Genomic DNA, 22,083 nt, shown 5'->3' on the forward strand with positions numbered 1-22,083 from the left:
CTTTCTAATAGTTGTAATCACTTCCTTAATTGGTGAGGAAAGCGATCTTTATTATATTGTCTAAGAACCATCGTTTTCATTATACTGTAAGGTAGATAAATGCAAACTTTAAATTCTTTGTTCTTTAATTTGGTGGTACTCTAGTGAAAAATATGGTTCAGCATAATGAAAGAGTAATTCAATTGTTTACTTTTTAAGTTAAGGATAAGCACTAAGTAAATATTTTAAGAGCTCACATTGTCTTTATATCACCACATAATGCTCATTCAGTAGACAGGTATTATGTACTGGTCGAGGCTTTGAGGAAGGGAATATGTAAACAGCAGTTTTCCCCATTCAAAAAAGCTACTCCTGGTGGGTTTCACAGTAAATTGGAGAAAAACGAGAGGAATCGAGGTATAAGGTTCTAAGTATTGTTGAGGATAAACATCTTTAAGTGCAGAATTTGCAATTTGCATAGGCTTTAGGCTTCTAACTTTCTGTGAAATAATAAATTAGCCTTATTTGAAATTTCAAGTTCTCCTGATTTTTTAAAGATTAGAAATTCTGTTCTGAAGAAGATCTGTGTACTGGTAGAGGCAGAGCGAGAAAAATCCATATACAATCTCCCTGGGATTTCTCCCTCTTTTCTAACTCCATACTTTCATCCCTCTTGTTTTCTTGAGTACTTACTAATAAGCTAGAGTGTGGCCTAAGAAAGGAGACAGACAGGATTAATAAATCATTGCCCTGTACAGAAAGATAAGATTATTTGTTTACTTCCTTTCTTGCTTTCCTGCACTCCTCCATGGAAAGAACATATTAGTAATACCTACAGGTTCCAAATAGGAGACAGAGAGAGCAGATGGGAATCACTCTACAGTCTAGATCCAAGCACATCCTAATTCAGCCCATATCAGGTAACCCAGAAAAGATACAAGCAACTCATGGGCCTGTGAGCAAGAATAATATAAGTCATTGAGATGTGGGGACTGTTTGTTATGCTGAATAAATTGCAGCAGGACTGAAACTGTCTCTGATGCTAAGAATCTCATGATATACTGTGTGAAAAGGTAGTACTTGGATGAACATTGAATTCAGAGATTTCTCCACCCCTGCCCAGTTCATATCTGGGTGTGTGAATGTGTGTGTAATATGTACAGTGTATATATGTGTGTGTACATGCATGTGCACACCCATCTATCAAACATGCTATATTTAAATTCCCCTGTTGTGATACTTGATTTGAAACTTATTTTCAGAAGAATAAATTTGTGGGTGCATGAAAATAATGTACTTTTTCAAGTGATGCAAAATAGAAAATATGTACCAAAGCTGGTCATTAGCTGGTTGGTCCCTGTGAAATGGGATGAAAACAAGAGATAAGGGTAGGTCTCAAATAGGAATTAATGATCATTAGATCAGAAAAGAAAGAGTGAGGTATAAATAATATCACTGTATGGTTAAGACTTCTCCTGTGAATTTCCTAATGTGGATTCTTACTATAACCCAGAGTTTCCCAATTAAAATTGTTTTCTTTCTTCTGATTTTCTGTATTCCTACCTGTATGTAACAAAAAATATGATTTCTTCAGTGGTAAGATTTTTAACTTGGTATTAGCATAAATCAAATTCGTACTGAAAAATACTGGAATGATTTTTATCTATCCCCACTTTGACTCCTGGTTAAAACCTACTCCTCCTAAGGGACATTGCTTTTACATATCTAAAATTTGATCACATGATGTTGGAATCTCAGAGTTTTGGAGAAAATCTTGGGTTGAGCAAGTTTTGCCTTTAACCAAACTGTCTAACATATTCTGTGTATGGGTAAAGACAGGCATAGGGGAAGAAAGCACAGAGAAAACTTTTAGCAGGCCCATTTTTAGCAGAAACCAGGGGGCCAGCCATAAATACATTTTTTTCCTTTTTCTGGGCTTTCTTTCGTTTATGGAAAAAAAATCTTCTTGTCTGCTTCCTTTCTGAAGCAGACCTCTGCTACTACTTATCTCATCAGACCATATCCCTATGAACTACAATAAGTTGCTTGGTATTCTCCTTGCTTCAAGTTCTTCCTCTTCTGTCTGATTTTCATACAGAAGTCAGAGTGATTGCTCTCCTTGTTAAAATTCTTCATTGACCTACCATTGCACCCAAAATAAACTTAGTCATTATCAAGGATAAAACTTTCCATGATACAGTCCCATGATTACTGCCACTTTTTCTCACTTGCTTGAAGAACATAGTATAAGGAAGTACTCCTAAAATTGTAGTCTTTAAAAATTTGCCAGCAATAGAGTGCATATGTCACCCTCTTCTGAACACTTGATGTAGGCACTGCAGAAATGCAAAGTCGTTCTAAGTTCTAAGGAGTGAATGAATCACAGGAGTCTTCTTGGTTTGGGCTATGACATACATGCTTGATTTATCATGACACATTAGAGGCCAATGTAATAGAATATATCAGAGAGAACTCTCAGCTCTGTAGTTCTTAGGGAGCTTGTTAAAGTATATTCTTAGAGATTTTCTCCTTAGTCTTATTTGACTGATTTCTAAGCTGCTTCTTATCCTGCAGGATAAGAAGAAACATTACGCAATTATCATAAGTTTAAAGATTCACTGTTTATTTTTTCATCCTATGTTTGATAATGTTCTTTTTCCTAAATTTAATTTTGTTTACCTACTTGCTAGAATTTGTCAGTAGGCAAATTGTGAATGTTTCTGTGACAAGACTTTCAGGTGTTTGCATGTTCTTTCATGATGTTGAGAGCAGGTGATGTTAAGGTACATTGTTTTAGGTATCTATGTACCCAAAATGTTGAGTCCTCAAGGAAGGGAGGGAGGGAGGGAAAGAAAATTCACAGAATCAGAAGTGCATTTTTTCAAGAGATTTTTCTGCTCTTTTGAATAGTCTCAACCAATATATTCATACGTTTTGTTTATCCTGAGTCTTCAGAATTTATCTTCCTGAATTCTAATGTCCATAATTAAATATGCTCAGCCTGTCATGTCTTAACTGTCGTAAAGTTGAAGATAGAATGGTCACCTTTTGTTAAGATATCACTTTCCAATCAGTTCTTTTTGTGGGTGAGAGTTAAGTCTGTCATCACATTTCCAGTGATCATTATCTCTATGCTCTGAGAGTTGGAGAGGTTATTTGTATATGTCTATGTGTTTAATTGAACTCATGGTTGAAAATTGATTCCTTCCCTGAGATATTGATGAAATTAATGCCTTTTTAAAAATTCTCTTCTATTTCTTGAGAAAAGGGTGAAGTTGTCTCAGATCTTTCCTTTTCTTTTTCTTTTTTCCTAACTTGTGTGCCTGTTCTGCCTTTTTCATTTATTGCTTTCTTCCTTTTGCTTTTGGTACTCAGACCTATATGTGCCTCCAGTTCTATCTTACTCTTGTTCAAATACCTTTATGTTGTGCCTCATAAAGGCTATAGATTCCTGAAATGGAGCATTTTGCTGTCTTTTTTCTAGTTGACTACTTACAAAACAAATGAGTTTTCATTTCTATTTGGCTCATGAAGATCAATGAGTAAATTTCCTTTAAACATTGTGGAATTTTGACTATTACATATGTAAACAAACATTGAGATTTAGTGAAATCTTAGGAAGAGATTTATAATTTTCACATGGGCAATAGTTCATAAGGGCAAATTGACATAGATAATTTAAAAAATACAATTAAGTGTTAATAAAAGTAGATGCTATTTTGAAAGACAACAATTAAGTCTTAGGCAATGTGAGCCTTGTGAAATATCAAGATCTTCCCATATTATGTAACATTTTTAATAATAAAGTATCCTGTGGCCAACATTATTTATTTAGATGTCTTGATATAATGAATTCAATCATAGAATGCAGTTTATAGAAAGGGGTAAGAGAACATGACAGTACATTTATAATTTACTTGGTATAGCAAGTAGATAGCATCAACTGCATAAGAAAAGTGAATATAATTTTATTACATTGAAGTATAGCACATTTTAATGAAAATGAATAGGGAAACTTCTTAGAAGCTTTGTGGGATTTCTCAATTTAGATAATAGATACTTCATTGAAGTGTTTTTAGAGAAAAATAATTTTCTATTTCTGTGAAGCTAAATGTATTTAAAGTGTTTCCTATACTGTGATTTAGTACATTTTAAGAAGAGAAATATTGAGTCTTTTGCATCCTGAGGAAACAGTTTTATTTTAATTCTGACTTTTTAGCATGGACTAAAATCATGGACTAGATGAGTTCTCCTGCCTATATACCAATGGCTACCTAAAAGCCAGAGTGGGGTGGAGCCCACAAAAATAATAGCATACTCGGCCCAGGATGCAGCACTATGGGCACTCTAATATAATGCTTGTAGGAGTATACTTTATTATACTTCTATAATACTTTTCTGGAGGTAATTTTGGCAACACAAATTAAATCATTCAGCTACAAGGGCAGCAATTCCTATTATAAGTATGCATTTAAAAAATAACATGAAGTATGTTTAAAGCTATGTATCTGTGTGTTATGTGTCTGTTTACACACCCATACATGTATATGTGAAGTCATGTATATAACATTTATAATATAGATAGTCATTATCATGTTAGTCCTAAGAATGAGTAAATTATGGTACATTCATACAATGGAGTACTATGACACCTTTTAAAATTACTATATTATTCACCTTAAATAAATGTTTATGTATTTCTAAATATTTAAAATCTATACATACAAAGAATTCCTTAGTATATAATACTACTGTTGATATTTAAATAGAGATCATAACACAAAATGTGAAACTGAAATTACTGGTTTGTAGAATATTTTCCTACATCTATTTCTGTGTCTTACAAGTTTTCTGCTTTGGTAATATTACTTTAAAAATTGGTAATGGACTGGGGATATAGCTCAGTTTGTAGAGTGCTTGTCTGTCAAGTCTAAGACCCTGGGTTCAATCCCCAGCACCACACACATATACACACACACACAAAATTAGTAATAAATACTAAATGCTTTTGAAAACTATCTGACAAATCGAACAATGATATCTTTATAGCTCTATGTGGAAATATGTGAATATTCCTAGTACACTTACCTTTGGTAAGGAAGCTCGTGATCCAGAACTCTGTGTAGTCATAGTCAGCACAGTTGTTATTCCCAGAGCTACCCTGGCTGGAGCTGCATCCATATTGATCCAGAATGAAACCCAGGATAGAATAACAATTAGGAGACTGGGAATGTACATCTGGATGAGATAGTATCCCATTTGTCGTTCCAGATGGAATCGTACTTCTATACATGTAAACTTTCCTAATTGGTTGTAAAATAAATGCAGCAATTAGTAAAAAATAGATCTTTGTTATGTCATCAAATATTACTATTTTATTTTCATAATAATTTGTCCCCAAATTTTCCAGTTGAGTGAAGAGAGACCTGAAATCACATATTTAAATTGATTTCTGAAAATTTTCTGTTAGCATCTAGAAACAATGTAGCAAGAGTGTATATATACTCTTTCAGGAAAGAGTGTGTAAATCTTATTGCTTCACATTTGAATAGCACTTCATACTTGTCAGAATAGTTGAATATCTATTTTTTGACCTGATTCTGATCATTGCTTTTGAAGTAGGCAGGGAAATGTATATTTATCATATAAAGATCTTTTCTGTTTGTTTCATGATAACACTGTTAAATAATCCACTAGGTAATCTCATGGCATGATTAATGTTTACCATTTGGATACTTTGTACACATTCTCTAAGTTTCATGTGATAGTCAATGGAAAAACACTCTAAATATACTCTTATTAAAAAAGCTTTTAATCAGCATTGTTGGAAAGGAAAATAAAAGTTTATACCATTGTTTATAAATATGTGTGCATATTTAAATTTATACATATATATATAAATTTTTGGATAATGAAAGTATAATATTTTTGGGTAATGAAAATAAAACTGAAAAAATCTCAGGGTTTGTGCAATTTTTTGTATGTGAAATAATTTTTAAGTTTAGTATTTCAGTTATTAGAAGGATAGGGTATTTATAAGTATAGTTTTTATATAACCTAGTGTCTCTCCGTCTGTCTTTGGCATTTGCTTAAGGAATGTAAAGGACATATGTGTTATCTGAGCCTACTCTTTCAAAATAATAGACAAATCCTGTTTATTGCAGGAATAATATGTGGAACTTAGTTAGCATCTGAGGCAAATTAATCACATACCTGATTGAGGATACTACTAGATGGTTTTATTTTCTGTATCATTTTGAACAGGTTATTGTGCTTTAATTTCTTGGATTATAAAATATGAAAATTCTGTATCATTTGAGGGAATACCTGTCCAATTATTTGCTTCTAGTAGATATTCATAAATGTAAGTTTTTTCTTCTAAGCTGTAATAGCTTGGTAGATAACTGTATAAAGTACACACATTTACTTTATGCTAAGAAAGGGTCTTGAGACCCTGTATCATAACAATTCATCCTGAGGTGATATTTACAACTTCATTTCTTGTTCTGGGTTGAATTCATCTTCCTAAAATTCATGTCCACTTAGAACCTGTGACAGCAGCTTTATTTGAAAATAAAATATTTGTAGATATAATCAAGTTAAAATGAGGTTTTTCTGGCCAGGCATAGTTGCACACACCTGTAATCCCAGTAGTCTGGGAGGTTGAAGCAGGAGAATCTCAAGTTCAAAGCCAGCCTCAGCAATTTAGCAAGACCCTGTCTCAATATTAAAAAAAAAAAAAAGAACTGGGGATATAGCTTAGTTGGTAAAGTGCTTGCCTCATAAGCACAAGGCCTTGGGTTCAATCCCCAGCACCGCAAAAAAAAAAAAAAAAAAAAAAATATATATATATATATATATATGTATATATATATATATACAATAAATATATATTATAAAAATATGTATTATGAAAAGGGGATGGGGCTGTGGCTCAGTGGTTCAGCAGTTTAGCACCCCTGGGTTCAATCCCTGGTAACCAAAAGAAAAAGGAGGCTTTTCTGCATTAGGATGATCTCTAATCTCTATTCCAAAATTACTGGTGTTCTTATAAGAGGAAAATTGGAACACAAAGTTACAGGGATAATGCCATGTGACTCTGGAGGTAGAGACTAAAGTGATTCGTCAACAAACCAGGGATTACTGCGGATTGCCAGGAATAGGAAGCTAGGAGAAGGCATAAAAGAATTCTTCCCTAGAGCTCCCAGAGAAAGCTTGACCCTGCTGATATCTTAATTTTAGACTTCTAGTCTCCAAAACTGTGAGAGAATATATTTCTGTTGTGTTAAGCCACAATATTTACATTAGCTTGTTTTGGCCCTCCTAGGAAACCAAAACAGCATTCTACCTCAATTTTAGAGATTTCTTAGCATTTCCCTAAAAGGAGTTTACAACTGTCCCTAGAGAGCTGAGTAAGGACATTGCTATTGACTTTCTTCCCCTTTATCTTTGTGTTAGGCTGTTAACCTGGAACTCCTTAATAAGTTAGATATCCGAGTTTAAACAAAAAAAAAAGCAGTGACTTTTGATCAGATACTATAAATTTGTTGAGATAAAAGAGACTAGGAACTTTGTGTAGTGAAAGGTAAGATCATGGTTTTGGAAAATGCTGAGGCCCAGATAAGTTACACTTCGCTGTAATGAAATGTTAAGAGCATCAGCCAATGGTAGTGGGAGGCCACACATACACTACTTTCGAGAGATGCTTCAGTTCTTGGACATTAAAATACATTTTTAGAAGTAAGTTATACAGTTAGAATAGGTATTACGGGAATAACCCATTACCAGTTAGGTGAACAAATTTCATGAAGGTACATATTATACATTGAGTCTCTTAATCCTTGCTGTTGGTGTCTATATTTGATATCTACCCTCAGAGGCGCAAGATTCCTGTGTCAGTGTGAGTAGTAAGTACTTAGATAAAAATGACTTGAAATGCATGAAAATGTAACCAATGGGAAAGTTTGGGCAAATAAACTTTTTAAAGAAAGGAAGTGCTTTAATTTTGTTAGTAGATAATAGGGTTTACTACCACAGAAGAGTTAAAAAAAAAAAAAAAAACAGTCTGTTTCCCACATAGAAATTTAAGGAACTTTTAAAGAATATTACTATGAAAGTATGGACTTTCCATAGGGAAGTATTTAAATAATTAGACACCAAGCATTTTTTGGGACCCATATAAACCAATTATATAACTATATGCAATGAGTCGAAGCATCAGTAAATTTCAAATGTTCTATTTTCTGCTGATGACTATGGAAAACATTGACCTATAAACAGTAAATAACCTAGCATTATAATCAAGCAACATCTGTATACGATAAAATCACAACTAATAAATGTAAAGAGCACTCAACCCCTACCTGTATTATAATGTTTAGTGCAGTATCGTAAATCTTTTTCTTCTTTCAACAGAAATTGGGGCAAAGTGAGTCCTTCTGCCACTTGAACAGGTGCTTCATCTTGCCATTCAAAAATGAGGTCATTCATTGTGTACCCAACTAGTCAAAACATAGTAAAAATATTAAGAGCCAAAAAAAGGATATTCAAGGGAAAGAAATTAATAGCAATTTGTGTTATCACATAGGATGAAAAGACCACTGTCATCTTATCAGCTGAGCTATGCATTACCTGGTTCCATTTTACAAGAATCTATTCGTGTGGAACACTCAACCAAATAATATAAGAAAATAAAGTAGGCTAATAAAAAGTATTACATGACAGGTAGAATATTTAAGGGACAGATTCTTTCCTTGGGATGGGCAGCTGCTAAATTAATTCAGTAGTTTTCATTTTGGTTCATTTCCATTGTTTTCCACTTACTTTCTTTCACATTATTTAGGACTCTTTCAATGAAAACTGAAATTATCATTGGTTAGAATGTAAAACCTGAAACATCTGTGGGGAAAAGTACTACTGCCTAATGGCTCTCTTAATTTAATCGTTAGCTATTTTAGCATTTAATACCTGCTTCTATATTCCAAGTTCCAACATGGACAAAATATTAGTTTAAAAAGAAATGTCTTCTATTTAGGGGAACATAATAGTACTAAAAAATTTTACATGGGATAGTTTGTGGAGGAGGAAATTCTTGTACATGCTCTCAGTGAATTCAGGATAGAATTAACTAATGGGTTTTGTAATAAGTCAGCAGCTTTTAGTAACCTAAAATTCTACACTTCTATATGGGAGTTATCTAAGAAGAGCAGAATTTTATTTTTTTCTTCCTCATGAGTATGAAGCTATGGAAATAAAGGTTACTGAAGACAAGGACCCAAAAGTGACTGTAACCTGTGGGGCAGAATTGTTTAATCTGTTGAGTGAGATCCTTGATGCACAACCACCATGGAGGGAGAAAGAGAGAGGAAGCGTGGTGTGGCCTCGGAACTAAGTGAAGTGGTCAAAGGAAGTGAAAGCTCTAGATCTAAGAAGCTGCAAACATGGGAATTTGTGCCAAACAAAATTTTACTGGAAAGAAGCTTGTATTATGGGAAAGAGGCCGTGTGAGTGATTAGAAACAACTAGTGTGGAGCAGGTTGGGCAGAAAAGAGTAATGAGCACGGAAGAGATCTGATCACTTTCCACCCTCCCCAATACCTGGCAGAAGCCTTCCAGAGAGCTGAATCTGTTCTAGCTGTGGTGGTAATAATTCTGCCACTCCCACTTGACCCTTGAGCCTACCTAGCAGCATCTAATGATGTTGCAAGAACATAAATTATCAGACCTCTTTAGACTGGGATTCTGCTACCAGAGTTTTTTTTTTTTTTTTTTTTTTTTTTTTTTTAAAGCAGTAGTACCATCAGTGTGATGGCTTATTATGAAACAGGCACTACTTGGTAGTTTGTAAAGTCATTCAGACTGAAGAGGACATACATTAATTTTTGTTCCAAAACAGGACTGTCTCTTGACTGTTTCACTTAGCACAACAAGAACTTATTACCTGACTTGCTTACACCAAACAAACAAGCAAACAAACAAAAAAACCATTTCAGTGAACCCTGACATTAATGCTTTGATTCGTATGAAAAGAAGTCTTTTGCTTTTTTTCATAGGTTCTTTAATATATCCATTACACATACTATTTGACCTGGAGAGAAAACAAGTACATTTCTCTGTGATCTAAAGATAGTCAAAGAGGCATCAGTTCTTCTCTGCTGCCAGATTAAGACATATGTGGTATTGTTTCACACTGGTCACTGAGGGTGAGAGATGTGAAATTTTGTACCTACTTTAGACAGAAATATTAAAAAAAAACAGAGCTGAAACTTCATTTTCTTTTGACATTCTCAATTTGTCTCAAGGTCTTCCTATAAAAGAAACTAGCTTTCTGAATTTCCCTCAAGGTAAACTCTAAGTAGTTTCTAATACAGTTTAGAGATAGCATATATAACTTTCTCTTATGTTCAATCATCATCCACACTAAGTGATTTAGGAATAGAAATTTTATGATCATACTGTTCTACTTCATTATAATCCATAAATATTCTGGTTTGAAACCAGAAGGAAAATAATGAGTCGGCCAAGTTTATGGGGCAGTTCCTTTATTCTGAGTTCTCTTACTGGGTGTTTAAGGCGACTAAATAAATGACATTATTGCCTCAATAAACCTTCAAAAAAACCTTTAAATAATCAACTTTTTCTGTGAATTTCAAAGAGTTTTAATACCCTTATACTTTTCTTAGACTGATATTTATGGAAGTCTGAGAATTTTAAGAGGAACAAATTGGCTAATGAGATCAAGGTCATGAGTTGAATTGCCTTGTATTTTACTAAACTTCACAATTAAGAAGAATTTATTCAGTGAATAAAGACATTAACCCTAACTTGATCCAGCAATTTCATATATGAGGTGTGATGAAACGTGTAAATGAATGACTCTACTTGTTTTTCCATAAAGTATTTATTGAGTAGCAACTGTTATATAAGGCCTGCTTCATTTGAGTTGTACCTTGAAAACAAGGCAAGACCTGCATATAAAGAAATGAGAAGGCAGAACACTTCAGGCAAAAGAAAGAGAAAAATGACTTGAAAGAAATTGAAAACTCCCAAGGTTTTTAGAAGAAAATAGTTTTAGCTTCATTTATCTAGAACCAGTTTTACATAAAAGAGCATATGGAATAAACAAATAAATAAATGTAGGGTTGTGAATTTTAAACTCCAGGTTGGAAAGTTTGACTTTTAAAATTCTCTGTAGGCAGTAATGGGCAACTGGAATCATTTGAACAAGGGAGAGACATTACAAAAATTATGCTTTTGAAATACTACTCCAGCATAATCCTTTCATGACATTCACAAGATCAAACCCCTATCATAGTTATAATGTGATATTATTTGCCTTTTATTGTTTTAGTATTTACCCTGTGTTGAAAAACAATGGTGGGCAAAAATCTAGTGCTTTATCAAAAATAAAGACAAAGACAGTAGCACTAGAGTATGTTGGTAGTTATTCTTTACTGGTCTATCTTCAGTTAAAACAATGCCACTTTCATTTAAGAATGCCCTTGATCCTTGAAGTAGTAGTGGATATCTTTTGTAAAATCAGCACGGCTTTTCTTTAAGAATGTCCTTGATCCTTGTGTAAGATTCATATTTTCTTTTCTTTTAAAGTTAATACTGTAATACAACTCAGGTATAATTACTGTAACAAGTTTCATTATTATAATGGAGCCATCTTAAGTAGGGAACCATGTGGTCATAATGGAGCCATTTTACATTAGGGAGTCACATGATTAGAGTGGAACCATCTTAAATTTAGAGAATCATATGACCAGAGTGGTGCATTTTTAATTCCCTAACAAGTATCCAATCACAACTGTAGCTCTCCATGCCTGTTCCCAATTTTAAATTAGCTAATCGCACAGATTTTACCTCCACCTCTTCCTATCAGAAGCAAGGGGCAGTATCTCTCATTAGAGATAAATATTGGCGAACTGCCCTCCCATTTATGTATGTTCACCAGATTCCATTTGGGAGTGTGCCCTTCTGCAAAAGTATAGTTGTGCCTTGCCAACCCACGTGTTTAATTTCTTGAGGTACCTTGTTATTTCTAACACTTGATGAAGTAGTAACAGGTTTTATTAAGTTTTGACCCTTATGTTAAAATGGGAAGTCTGTTTACATTAGTCAGCTGCGTACTGCATTAGGATGATTCTTTCAAGGAAGAGGACTGACTGTTGTGATTGTTACATGGTGAACTAGCTGATTTTTGTTTGTTTTTTAATGAAATATCATTTTCATTTGAAAAAGTGACTGTAAAACTGTGGTTATATGCCTAGGTGTTTGGCAGACAAATTTCTTGACTATGAAGAAACTAAGCCTACCATTTTAAGGGGAACAACTGGCTGTATTTGCTGTCAATACTAGACTTTTAGCTTTCAAGTCCAAATTAGAATTTTTTTTTTTTGTGCAACATAATGTATTTATTGGATATTTACAAAATACATATGTACCATCTACAAATAATGTAATAGTGGTCCACTTCACTTTTTGAATATAACTCTGAGGCTTATTTTTTTGTTTGTTTTTGTTTTTAAAATAGCATTTTTTTTAATGTTAATGTGTGCATTACAGGAAAAATAAAAACACAAGCAAAGAACAAAGTCATCCAGTCACAAGCTGCTTAGTTGGACGTGTCCCTCCAGGTCGTGCGTATACATACAAAATACCCCATTTTGTGTGACTGAGATTGTAGTGTGTATCATGCTTTTCCACACATCATGAATATTCCCCAATTCAAAATCCCAAAGCTACATGAGTATTTTTGATAACCGAGAATACACTATTGAGGCTTATTTTTAAAAGGGGCAAGTTTTCCTTTTTCTCTTCTCTGTCTCCCCCTCCCTAACCTGAGTTATCTGTGCTCTATAGGAAGGATCCCCCGCTGAGGATCTGAGAGATGACTATTTCCCAAATTAACAAGTGAATTTTAACCCACCAAATTAGAATTTTGAATGAATTCTTTTCCCAGTATAAGTTTGATAACTTCTCAGTACAGAAGAGATTTTTTGATGAGCTCTGTGGTGACATTCACCAGATGTGATCTTTTGAAATTGTACAGTGAAACATGTCAATTGTTTGAAAGACCAGAGTAATACATAAAACTAATAGTTTCCTGATAGCTGAAACATTATGTTGAAAAGTCATGCATAGAAAAAAGATTCATTCTAAGTGCAAAAATGATGAATGGATTTTAATTTAAAAGAATATGGAGAGTTCATTGATATAGTTTCCAATTTGACATTGCTACTAACCTTTCACAAACACTACCTTTGGATACTAAGTTTTATTTACCTCTTAAGAAGTTCCAACAAAACAAAAATCCTCTTATTCTTCTGAGGTAGTTCAACAGGAATATAAATCAGAGATAAGATTTTAGTAGATCATTTTAGTAAATTTGGCATTTAATCAGATACATATTTACAGGGAAAAAAAGAAAATTTGATTTTGGTCTGCACTACTGACAACAGTGCCAAACTCTGCTTATATCTCATTTCTTATACATTTAGGGTAGCTTTCTCTGATCCTCTAATAAAATATCTTTTAGTCTACAATACCCTTTTCTTCTTCATTTTTTCCATAGTACTTTAATCCTTTACTGACAACGTATATATTCAACAGGTTTTTATGTTGTTTTTCTACCTTGCTTCCTAGAATTTAAACTTTGCAAAAGAGACATATTCTTTTATTACCAGTTTTAATCTGTGGTATGTTTTCCTACACCTAAAGTAATATGTGCCATGTAGCAGGTATTAAATATTTGAATTAGAAATAAAGAAGGGGGAAAGGGAAGGAGAAAGTGTGTGTATGTGTGTGTGTGTGTGTGTGTGTGTGTGCGTGTGTGTGTGTGATTTTATTTTGGGTTACACTAAATTTAAGATGCTAGCAAGAGATGTAGGTATTGATATTAACAAAATTTAACATTGACTATATGTTGAAAATAATTGATATCATGAGCCTGTATGCTGAAAGTGAGGTCAGGATTGGAGATAATAGGTGTGATAATTATCTATCTGTAGTCACCTATCTATACCCTCTCAAGTAGGATCTGGGAGATCATTTGCAAGGAATATCATAATTAATCCAGTCACTGGGTTAATTAAAATAAATGAATTCCAATTATGATATAATTAAAGATAGCCTTACAAATCTAATTAAAATGTGATATAAAAAATAAGAAACACTCAGTAGTACTGTTACAGAACCAGAAAAACTGATCAAAGAAATCAAAGATTAAGCTTAGAAAAAGATGTAAGTAGGTATAAGCATTTAATAGTGTTAATTGCAAGTTGCACAGTAAGGGTGGTAGAAGATTAAATGGAATTTAGTTTGCTCTGTTAGGCTGGAATAAAAGGTGTAAATATAATCTTGAGAGATACAGAAAAGGGCTCTGGAGCTTCTTTTCCTTGCAAGATATCTCTATAGCTAATCTAGACTGGGAAATAGAAGAATGAGCCAGAGTTCAGAATCTGCTAGTGGTAGTGATAGGCATAGGAGAAAAGGAGCAATCTGGCAATTACAGCCTGATAGATTTTGGTTAAGGATACCACCCACCCCATAGACCCAGAACATTGTATAATCCCACAAGAAATCCCTGTACAACTTATCATATTCTCAACAGGCTTAATGACTGGGGCAGTTAAAGTGAATTTAATTATAATTTTTAGAACTATGTACAATTTTTTTATGCAGATATATTGGAAACATAGTCATGATATATATTTAAATAATTGCTCATAATTTGAAGCACAGTTTTTAAACATAAGCAATTAATATGCCATAGAAGTTTATAATAGTTGCAAGAATGAAGTATAATTTTTCAAGGGGTCCTTTATAGTCCTATAGAAAAAGGATGCAAATTTCCAATTTCTTGCCCCTCTCCATGTCATTAGATAAGAAAATAGTTTATTTTTTAAAAAATTGAGTTTGTTTGTTTCAATGCTAAGGATTGTATCCAGGGCCTTGTGCACGTAAGGCAGGTGCTCTACCACTGAACTGCCTCCCCCAATGCTTCCTTTTATTTTATTTGAAACATCTCTCTAAATTGACCAGGCTATCCTCTAATCTGTAATCCTCCTACTTCAACCTGCGTCCTGAGTAGTTAAGATTATAGTCATGGGTCACCACACCCAACAGGGTTCTTTTTGTTTTTGTTTTTTCCTGGAAGTAAACATAAGATATTAGCAGTGGGAATCATCTGTAAACCTCAGGAGATATAAATGTATGATCATTAAAAAAAAATCTTACCATATGACATTAAGTAATTAAAAATTGAGACAAAAATAAGATGCCACTACACATCTGTTAGAATCAAAATTTAAAACATTGACAACATGCTGGTGAGTATATAGAAAAACAGTAACTCTCATTCATTGCTGGTGGAAATACAAAAATGACACAGTCATTTTGGAAGACAGTTTGGCAATTTCACGTTCAAAATGAACTTAGAGATTTAAAATCAATTATAAATTCACATTTAGTTAAAGTAAATGGGAATATTTTTTGGCCCCTGTATCTTAAACGGCAATAGGAATAAGAGAGAAAGAGTTGAGAGAGAGTGAAATTGATTTCTAGTTTGACCCAGTTTGCAAATGCTCATGTTCCTAATCAGCAGCTGGAATTTACAAAACAAAAGGAACGAAATGCTCACTCTTGGCTGACTATTGCTGACATGCCAAGTATTGCTAGGAGAAATATTGCTCAAGTAACTCTTATTGACCTGACAAGGAACAACTGCTATGTCAAAATGTATTTAACTAAAACCTTTTTATTTATAATTTGTGCATTTAATTTGAATTTTTTTTTTTTTTTACCATAACTCAGGCTATTACATATGGTTTCATTTAAATTACAGGTCTGCTAAATTGAGTATCTTTTTAGTAATTATACTTTCTCTAAAACTTTTTGATATAACTGACCTATAACCATTATCTTAAAAGTACTTGCATTAAATTTCCTTTTGAAGCCTGGAGATACTTGAGTTTATGTCAGATTTAAGCTTTCCCCACTTTCTCTTGGGATAATGGTGGAAATATAACTTGTGACTCCTAAGTACTATTTTTAAAGTGAGAATTATACCAGTAACTTTTTTCACATTTCTCAAAACTTAACAAGATTGACACAAATGGAACATACAATATTTAATGTTCTTGTGAGAAATCTCAACTAAAATCAGCAAAGGACTGGACTATGATCCCATTTTAATGTGGAAAAGATGTGTGGTTTATTGGATTTCTGCAGTAGGAGAGATTATAAGAGGACTTTGCTGGATTACTTTTTTGGAGTAAATTCAGATTGTGGGAAGTCATCTCATGTCTGCCTCCCAGAAGTTTGAAGGTTTAGATCTACTCAAATTTATGAAATCATTCATTTCATAGATCCCAAATCTTAACAAAGAGATTCTGTTAGCCAAGGCAGTTCATCAATATATTTATAATGTTTTGAGCAGAGGCTAGAAAGGCACTGTAATCCTCTTGGGGTTTTTAATGTCTGATGTTTCAGTATCACTACACGTTTGTAAGAATGCAGAACCAGAATAATCATAGAGAAGGAAGTCCTACATAACACTAGAAGATCCACTTCAGATTCTCATTTCTGAATACATTTGAAAATGTCATGGAATAGTATTCATAATGATAACAGTGGGCTGTCTAGTTGGGGTCCTGCTTCCTTGGAATCACAAACAAAAGAATTGAACAAGACACATAGAAGCAATATATTTAGTGAAAATGAAAGTAACACTGTAGAGTGGAGTGAGCTGAGCAAGGCCCCATGTCGGAATGAGTCTGGTCTTTTGTACTGTGTGTTCTCTTCACAAACCTAATTACAGATCTTGTCCCCTTTGTTCCCATTGGACACTTTATGTTCACCTAAGTAGAATACATTTTCCATTAGTTACTTGATTTTTGCCTGATTAGAATGCAGAACCTATGGTGGCGTGACCGTGGCAATAAGCCCAGTGGCAGTGGCCTGAGTGGTTGTGGTAATGGGATTCATCCCAAACAGGGGTGTGGTGACTCATCTCCCAATCTTATATATCGGCTGGCATTTTTCTTGTAACCTGCCTCCACCACCTTGATATCCTTAAACTCCTACCTCAAAAATGCTAGGAAATTCAAATTTTAATATGATTGACTTACTTAAAAATTAGATAATTAAATTATAAAAATTTAGTACAACAACTTTTTAAGGAGAAATATCACAAGATGTTTATCATTGCAGTAGGTTCATTGAAAGTTCAAGAAAAGGAAATCAGTATGGTAATGGACAGATTTCAGATATTCATATTTATATTTAATATTTCAAATATCAACATTCATATTTAATACACTATGTAATAAAAGCTGATACTGTTTAGCCTTGACAGAAATCTGGATGTTATTATAAATTATTATTTTATAATTTGCTATATAAAAAAAAACACATTGCTCCTCTCAGATGTAATAGCTCTTATAAATTCCTTTTTATAAATTATCATACAAACTTTAAAAAGAATATTTCCAACAAGGCAAAAGTTGCCTGTGATTTACTTGCAACAAAATCGTGTTATATCATGGATAACTAAATTGAAAAGTGGTATTTGTACAGAAAAATATCTGAAAAATTAGATGTGACCAGCTCTGTATAATTCTGTTTCACCCCAAATAATCAAGTTACAGCTGGGTGCAGCAGTGCGTGCCTGTAATCCCAGTGGCCTCTGATGCTGAGGCATGGGAATTACCAGTTCAAAGCCACTCTTAGCAACTTAGTGAGTCCCTAAGCAACTTAGGGTGACACTGTCTCAAAAATTAAAAAAGGGCTAAAGATGTGGCTCAGTGGTTAAGCACTGAGTTCAATCCCTTTTACAAAAAAAAAAAAAAGGAAGTTTTATAGTATAATTAGTGATGATCTGATAAAAGATTTTTAAGAACCATAATATATTATTGTTAGAATTACTGTAAAACAAAATGCTTCCTGTTAGTGTGATTCTAAACATTATCTCCTTTTGGAAATATCACATTCAGAAGCCTCAGATGCCTTACTATTTATATTATGCAAATCTTAAATTGCTCATCACAAATGAACCTGCAGTTCAAAATCGTACTCATCTTAAAGTATGCTGACATTAAAGAATAAATGTGTTAGTTAACAGATTATTTGTTAAATGATACATTATAACCTAAATTTCTGGGATAATTTTGCCTGGGTGTTCTAATTCATAAATTTATAATTATATGCTGATTTCAGGTAACTATGAAAACCTAATTCTGTATGTGGAGACTTTTTGTGTCCACAGTATAATATATGACTCATTTTTTTATGAGATGATAGAAGCAGTGATTATAATTAGATTGAGGATGAAGGTTTCATCACAAATAAGCATGTTAATGACTTGCAGGGAAGATTTTAACATTTTCTCTGTTCTGACAGGGAACAGACAGACTTAGTGATGGGAACATGAGGTTAAAGGAATAATTCTATAAAATGGACCCACTGCTTTCTCTCACATGCTTTCTCATGTAAAAAACAATTTACCTGCAGCCCTGCCTGGCTTAAGTTGACAAGATGTCACACTCCTCAACAAACTACCTGTCATCTGCAGGAGAAATGCAGGCCTGAATGCCAATAAGAAGAACACAAGTTACCCTGAAGGTGGGAAATTGTGTGACCCTTATTCAGACCAGAAGAACACAGAAAGATAAGGATAATTCCCCCTAACCAGAAAATCTGTAAGAACAGGTTCCGATTAGAACTGGAGCATGGGCCAGAGTAACCTAGAGATGTCATGCACAATGGGGACTTGAAAGTCTGATATCATCCTGTTGTTAGAAGTGAAGAGGTGGAGCTTGGTGGGACTCATTGGAAACATCCCTGGAAACACCCCCCCAAAACAAACAAAAAACCTAGAGGACAGGAGAGGAGTGCTGTCTTCTTCTGAGAGGACCCACTCTTTCCCTTGAGTGTACCTTTTCTTCTTTCCTACTCCTCTAATAAACTCATACCTCTTACTCAGTGATATGTCTGAAACGTTTCTGCATGATTGCAAGAATTGGGGTTTGAAGGGGGGCCTCTCTGTTGCCTCAGTTTCACAGAAGGCCCATGTTCTGTAGCAGGGACTGCACACAGATCTATCCCATCAGTTTCAAAATAGCTATGCTGAGAAAATTTGTGGGACTATTATTTGACTTAGGAGGAAAAAAAAATCAACATTCTTAGGAAATACTATATAACTTCTACTGATGATGTATTTGTCTCATATTTATACATAAAGACCTATTTCAGAAAACCCTCATATTTATGGACTCATACAATATAGTTCCTATTTTAAATCTACAGTTCTTTAGCAGGCATGGGGACTATAAATTGTATGAATCTCCCTTGTTCTTGCCAAGTGTTAACAATTTGAAAAGCCAGTCTGCCTGCCTTCCTGCCTTTCTTCCTTCCTTCATTCTCTTCCCTTCTCCTGCCTTATCCCCTCCTCTCCCCTTTCCTTCCCTTCTGTTCATTTCTCTTCTATTCCCTTCCATTCCCTCCCCCTCTCTCTCTTCCTCTTCCCCTGTCTCCCATCCTCCCTTTCTTTATCCACATCTGCTCCTGGATTCTTCTTTCTACCCTCACTGAGGCCTCAGAAAAATCAGCAAATCATAGGAACTGGGTACTACAGATGGGGTATGTTGCAAAAACAAACAAACAAAAGAGGCCACTTGGAACTTCTGAGAGCTCATAAATTTGATGAAACAAATTAAAAATTCCCTGGAATATGAGGGAGATACTTTTCACACAACCAGTGAGAGTCCATTGGTTGGGATCTATGAAAATGGCTGCCCCAGAGAGGGTCAGGCTTAAAGTAAACAGTCAAAGTTAGTGCTATCACAATTTAAAATTTCTGCATTTTGATCTCAGTATGGTGTTAAAACACTTCTAAGGTTCATTTCACTAATTTGTTAATGTAACTATTAACCACACTTTGTGGTTAAAAATAGATTGTCTCTAAACTTTCATTCACTTTCTTTTCTGATTTTCATTTTCTTATTTTCTAGTTTGGCTTGTTTCCCTCTTGATTGTCATTGCAGATAATTCATATTGTATTTCTTTACTGGTTGAAATTTATTTTTCTCTTGATCGTTTTTATGGATGTTCCATGGCTTCTTGATGCTATGTTTTTAATTTAACATATCATATTTATGATCTTATACATTTAAATATTTTATGAAATCCTAAAGTAGAGAAGATAACTCTTCATTCAATGTAGCTCACTTGTCTTAGAGACAATCAAGTCTCTGGAAAATTAATGGATTTACATAACTTACGTAATTTCTTAATGAAAGACTTAAGGGTTTAAGACATTTTCCTGAATGCCACCTCTTGCATATTAGCTGTCAATACACTTCATAGTTTAAGGGATCATTTTGGTTGTACCCTGGGGTCATTTCTAGGAAGAGTACTATTGAAGTTCTGAAAGAGCATGCTCTGGAAAGGCTATTTGGTTTAGGTAGAAAATATGAGAACTGAGAGAACTGGGATTATTTTGAGAATTGATTTAGCAAGAAAGAAAATGGATGGTAACAGTTCCAAGCAGTAAAGAATAGCAAATGGAGCTGGGTGTGGTGGGTGCATGTCTGTAATCCCAGTGACTTGGAAGGTTGAGGCAGGAGGATTGCAAGTTTGAGATTAGCCTCAACTTAGCAAGACCCTGTCTCAAAATGAAAATAAAAAGGGCAGAGGATGTGACTTGGTGGTAAAGTACCCCTAGGTTCAATCCTTAGTGCCAAAAAAAAGGCAAATGGCAGAATCACAGGAAAAATAATTGCAATAGTTTAAATAACAGGTGATTTTGGGTCTTCTAATAGGTCTACTGAACTTCACACCCAGATGATTGCCATCCATACTATTAGTCAAAAGGGAAAGATATATAAAACTTAAAAAGTTTTGGAGAGGAAAAAGTAACACGATCAATATCTAAGACAAAACCAAAACCCAATTTTTATATTTTCTCTTTTCTTTTACTTATGTTAAATCTCCCAATTTACTTAATCTTGAAATTTGCAAATAGGAAGGGACTGCCCTAAACTGTTTTGTCCTTACTCATGAAGAAGCTCTTTATAAGGTGGGAGGTGGGGAGAAAGAGAAAAAAAACAAAAACAAAAACAAAATGATTTCTACTATCCCAAAACCACAATATAACTAACTTTGACAAGATTGCAGAAATATTGGCACCTTCATGTACTGTAAAAGTCTTACTGGTTGTGTGATAAATATCCCCTTCATATTTCATGTATCTTTATGCTATGAAAAACAGTATGAGAATTACTCAAAAAATAAAAAGTGAATTACTATACAAGTAGTTTTATACGTTGAAAAGAATTGAGAACAGGGTTTTGAAAAGATATTTATTTGTATGTGTATGTTTATAGCAGTAATATTCACAGTAGTCAAATGTGGAAACAACCCAAATATCTGTGGCTAGATGAATGGAGAAACACATTGTAGTATGTATATACAATGGAATATTATTCAGATTTTAAAAGAAAGAAAATTCTACATATTATAATATGGATAAACTTCGAGGATATCATGCTCAGTCACAAAACTATTGAGAACATCATGCCTGTCACAAAAGGAAAATATTATATGGTTCTACTTTTATGAATTTAGAGTAGTTAAGTTCAAAGATGCAAAAAGTAGAATGGCAGTTATAGGGTTTGGAGGAAGGCCGAAATGGGAAGATGTATATATTGGGTATATAGTTTCAGTTTTGCAAAAACTGAAAAATCTTGGGAGACTGGTTGCAGTCAATATGGTGGATATACTTGACGCTACTGAGCTGTACACTTAAAAATAAGTAAGACAATACTCTACCTTTATGTATTGCTCTGGTTTGAATGTTGCCCCCTCCAAAACTCATGCTGAATTTATCTGTCATTGTTTACAGTGTTACAGACAGGGGAATTTTAAGAGGTGATCAGACCACGAGGACTCCACCCTCATAGGTGATATTGCATTAGAAATGGTGACTTCAGCCCCTTTTTTTGTGTCTCTGCCCTTCTTTCTTATGCCATGGGATGCTTCAGCAAGAAGGCCCTTAATGATGCTAACACTTTGATCTTGGACTGTGAGCCAATAAATTTC

General features: G+C 34.0%; 1 protein-coding gene across 2 annotated transcripts in view; it reads right to left on the reverse strand.

Moving 5' to 3' along the window:
* Positions 1-22,083, reverse strand: part of Glra3 (glycine receptor alpha 3) — a 158,972-nt gene that overhangs the window by 23,980 nt on the left and 112,909 nt on the right. For both annotated transcript variants that reach the window (XM_047550228.1, XM_047550229.1), the window contains exons 6-7: positions 8,343-8,480; positions 5,068-5,282 (exon numbers count right to left, since the gene is read on the reverse strand). In XM_047550228.1, the coding sequence (XP_047406184.1) occupies positions 5,068-5,282; positions 8,343-8,480 (353 nt within the window). The remainder of the gene's footprint in view (positions 1-5,067; positions 5,283-8,342; positions 8,481-22,083) is intronic.

Source organism: Sciurus carolinensis, chromosome 4 (assembly GCF_902686445.1).
Source record: "Sciurus carolinensis chromosome 4, mSciCar1.2, whole genome shotgun sequence".
Lineage (NCBI taxonomy): Eukaryota > Metazoa > Chordata > Mammalia > Rodentia > Sciuridae > Sciurus > Sciurus carolinensis.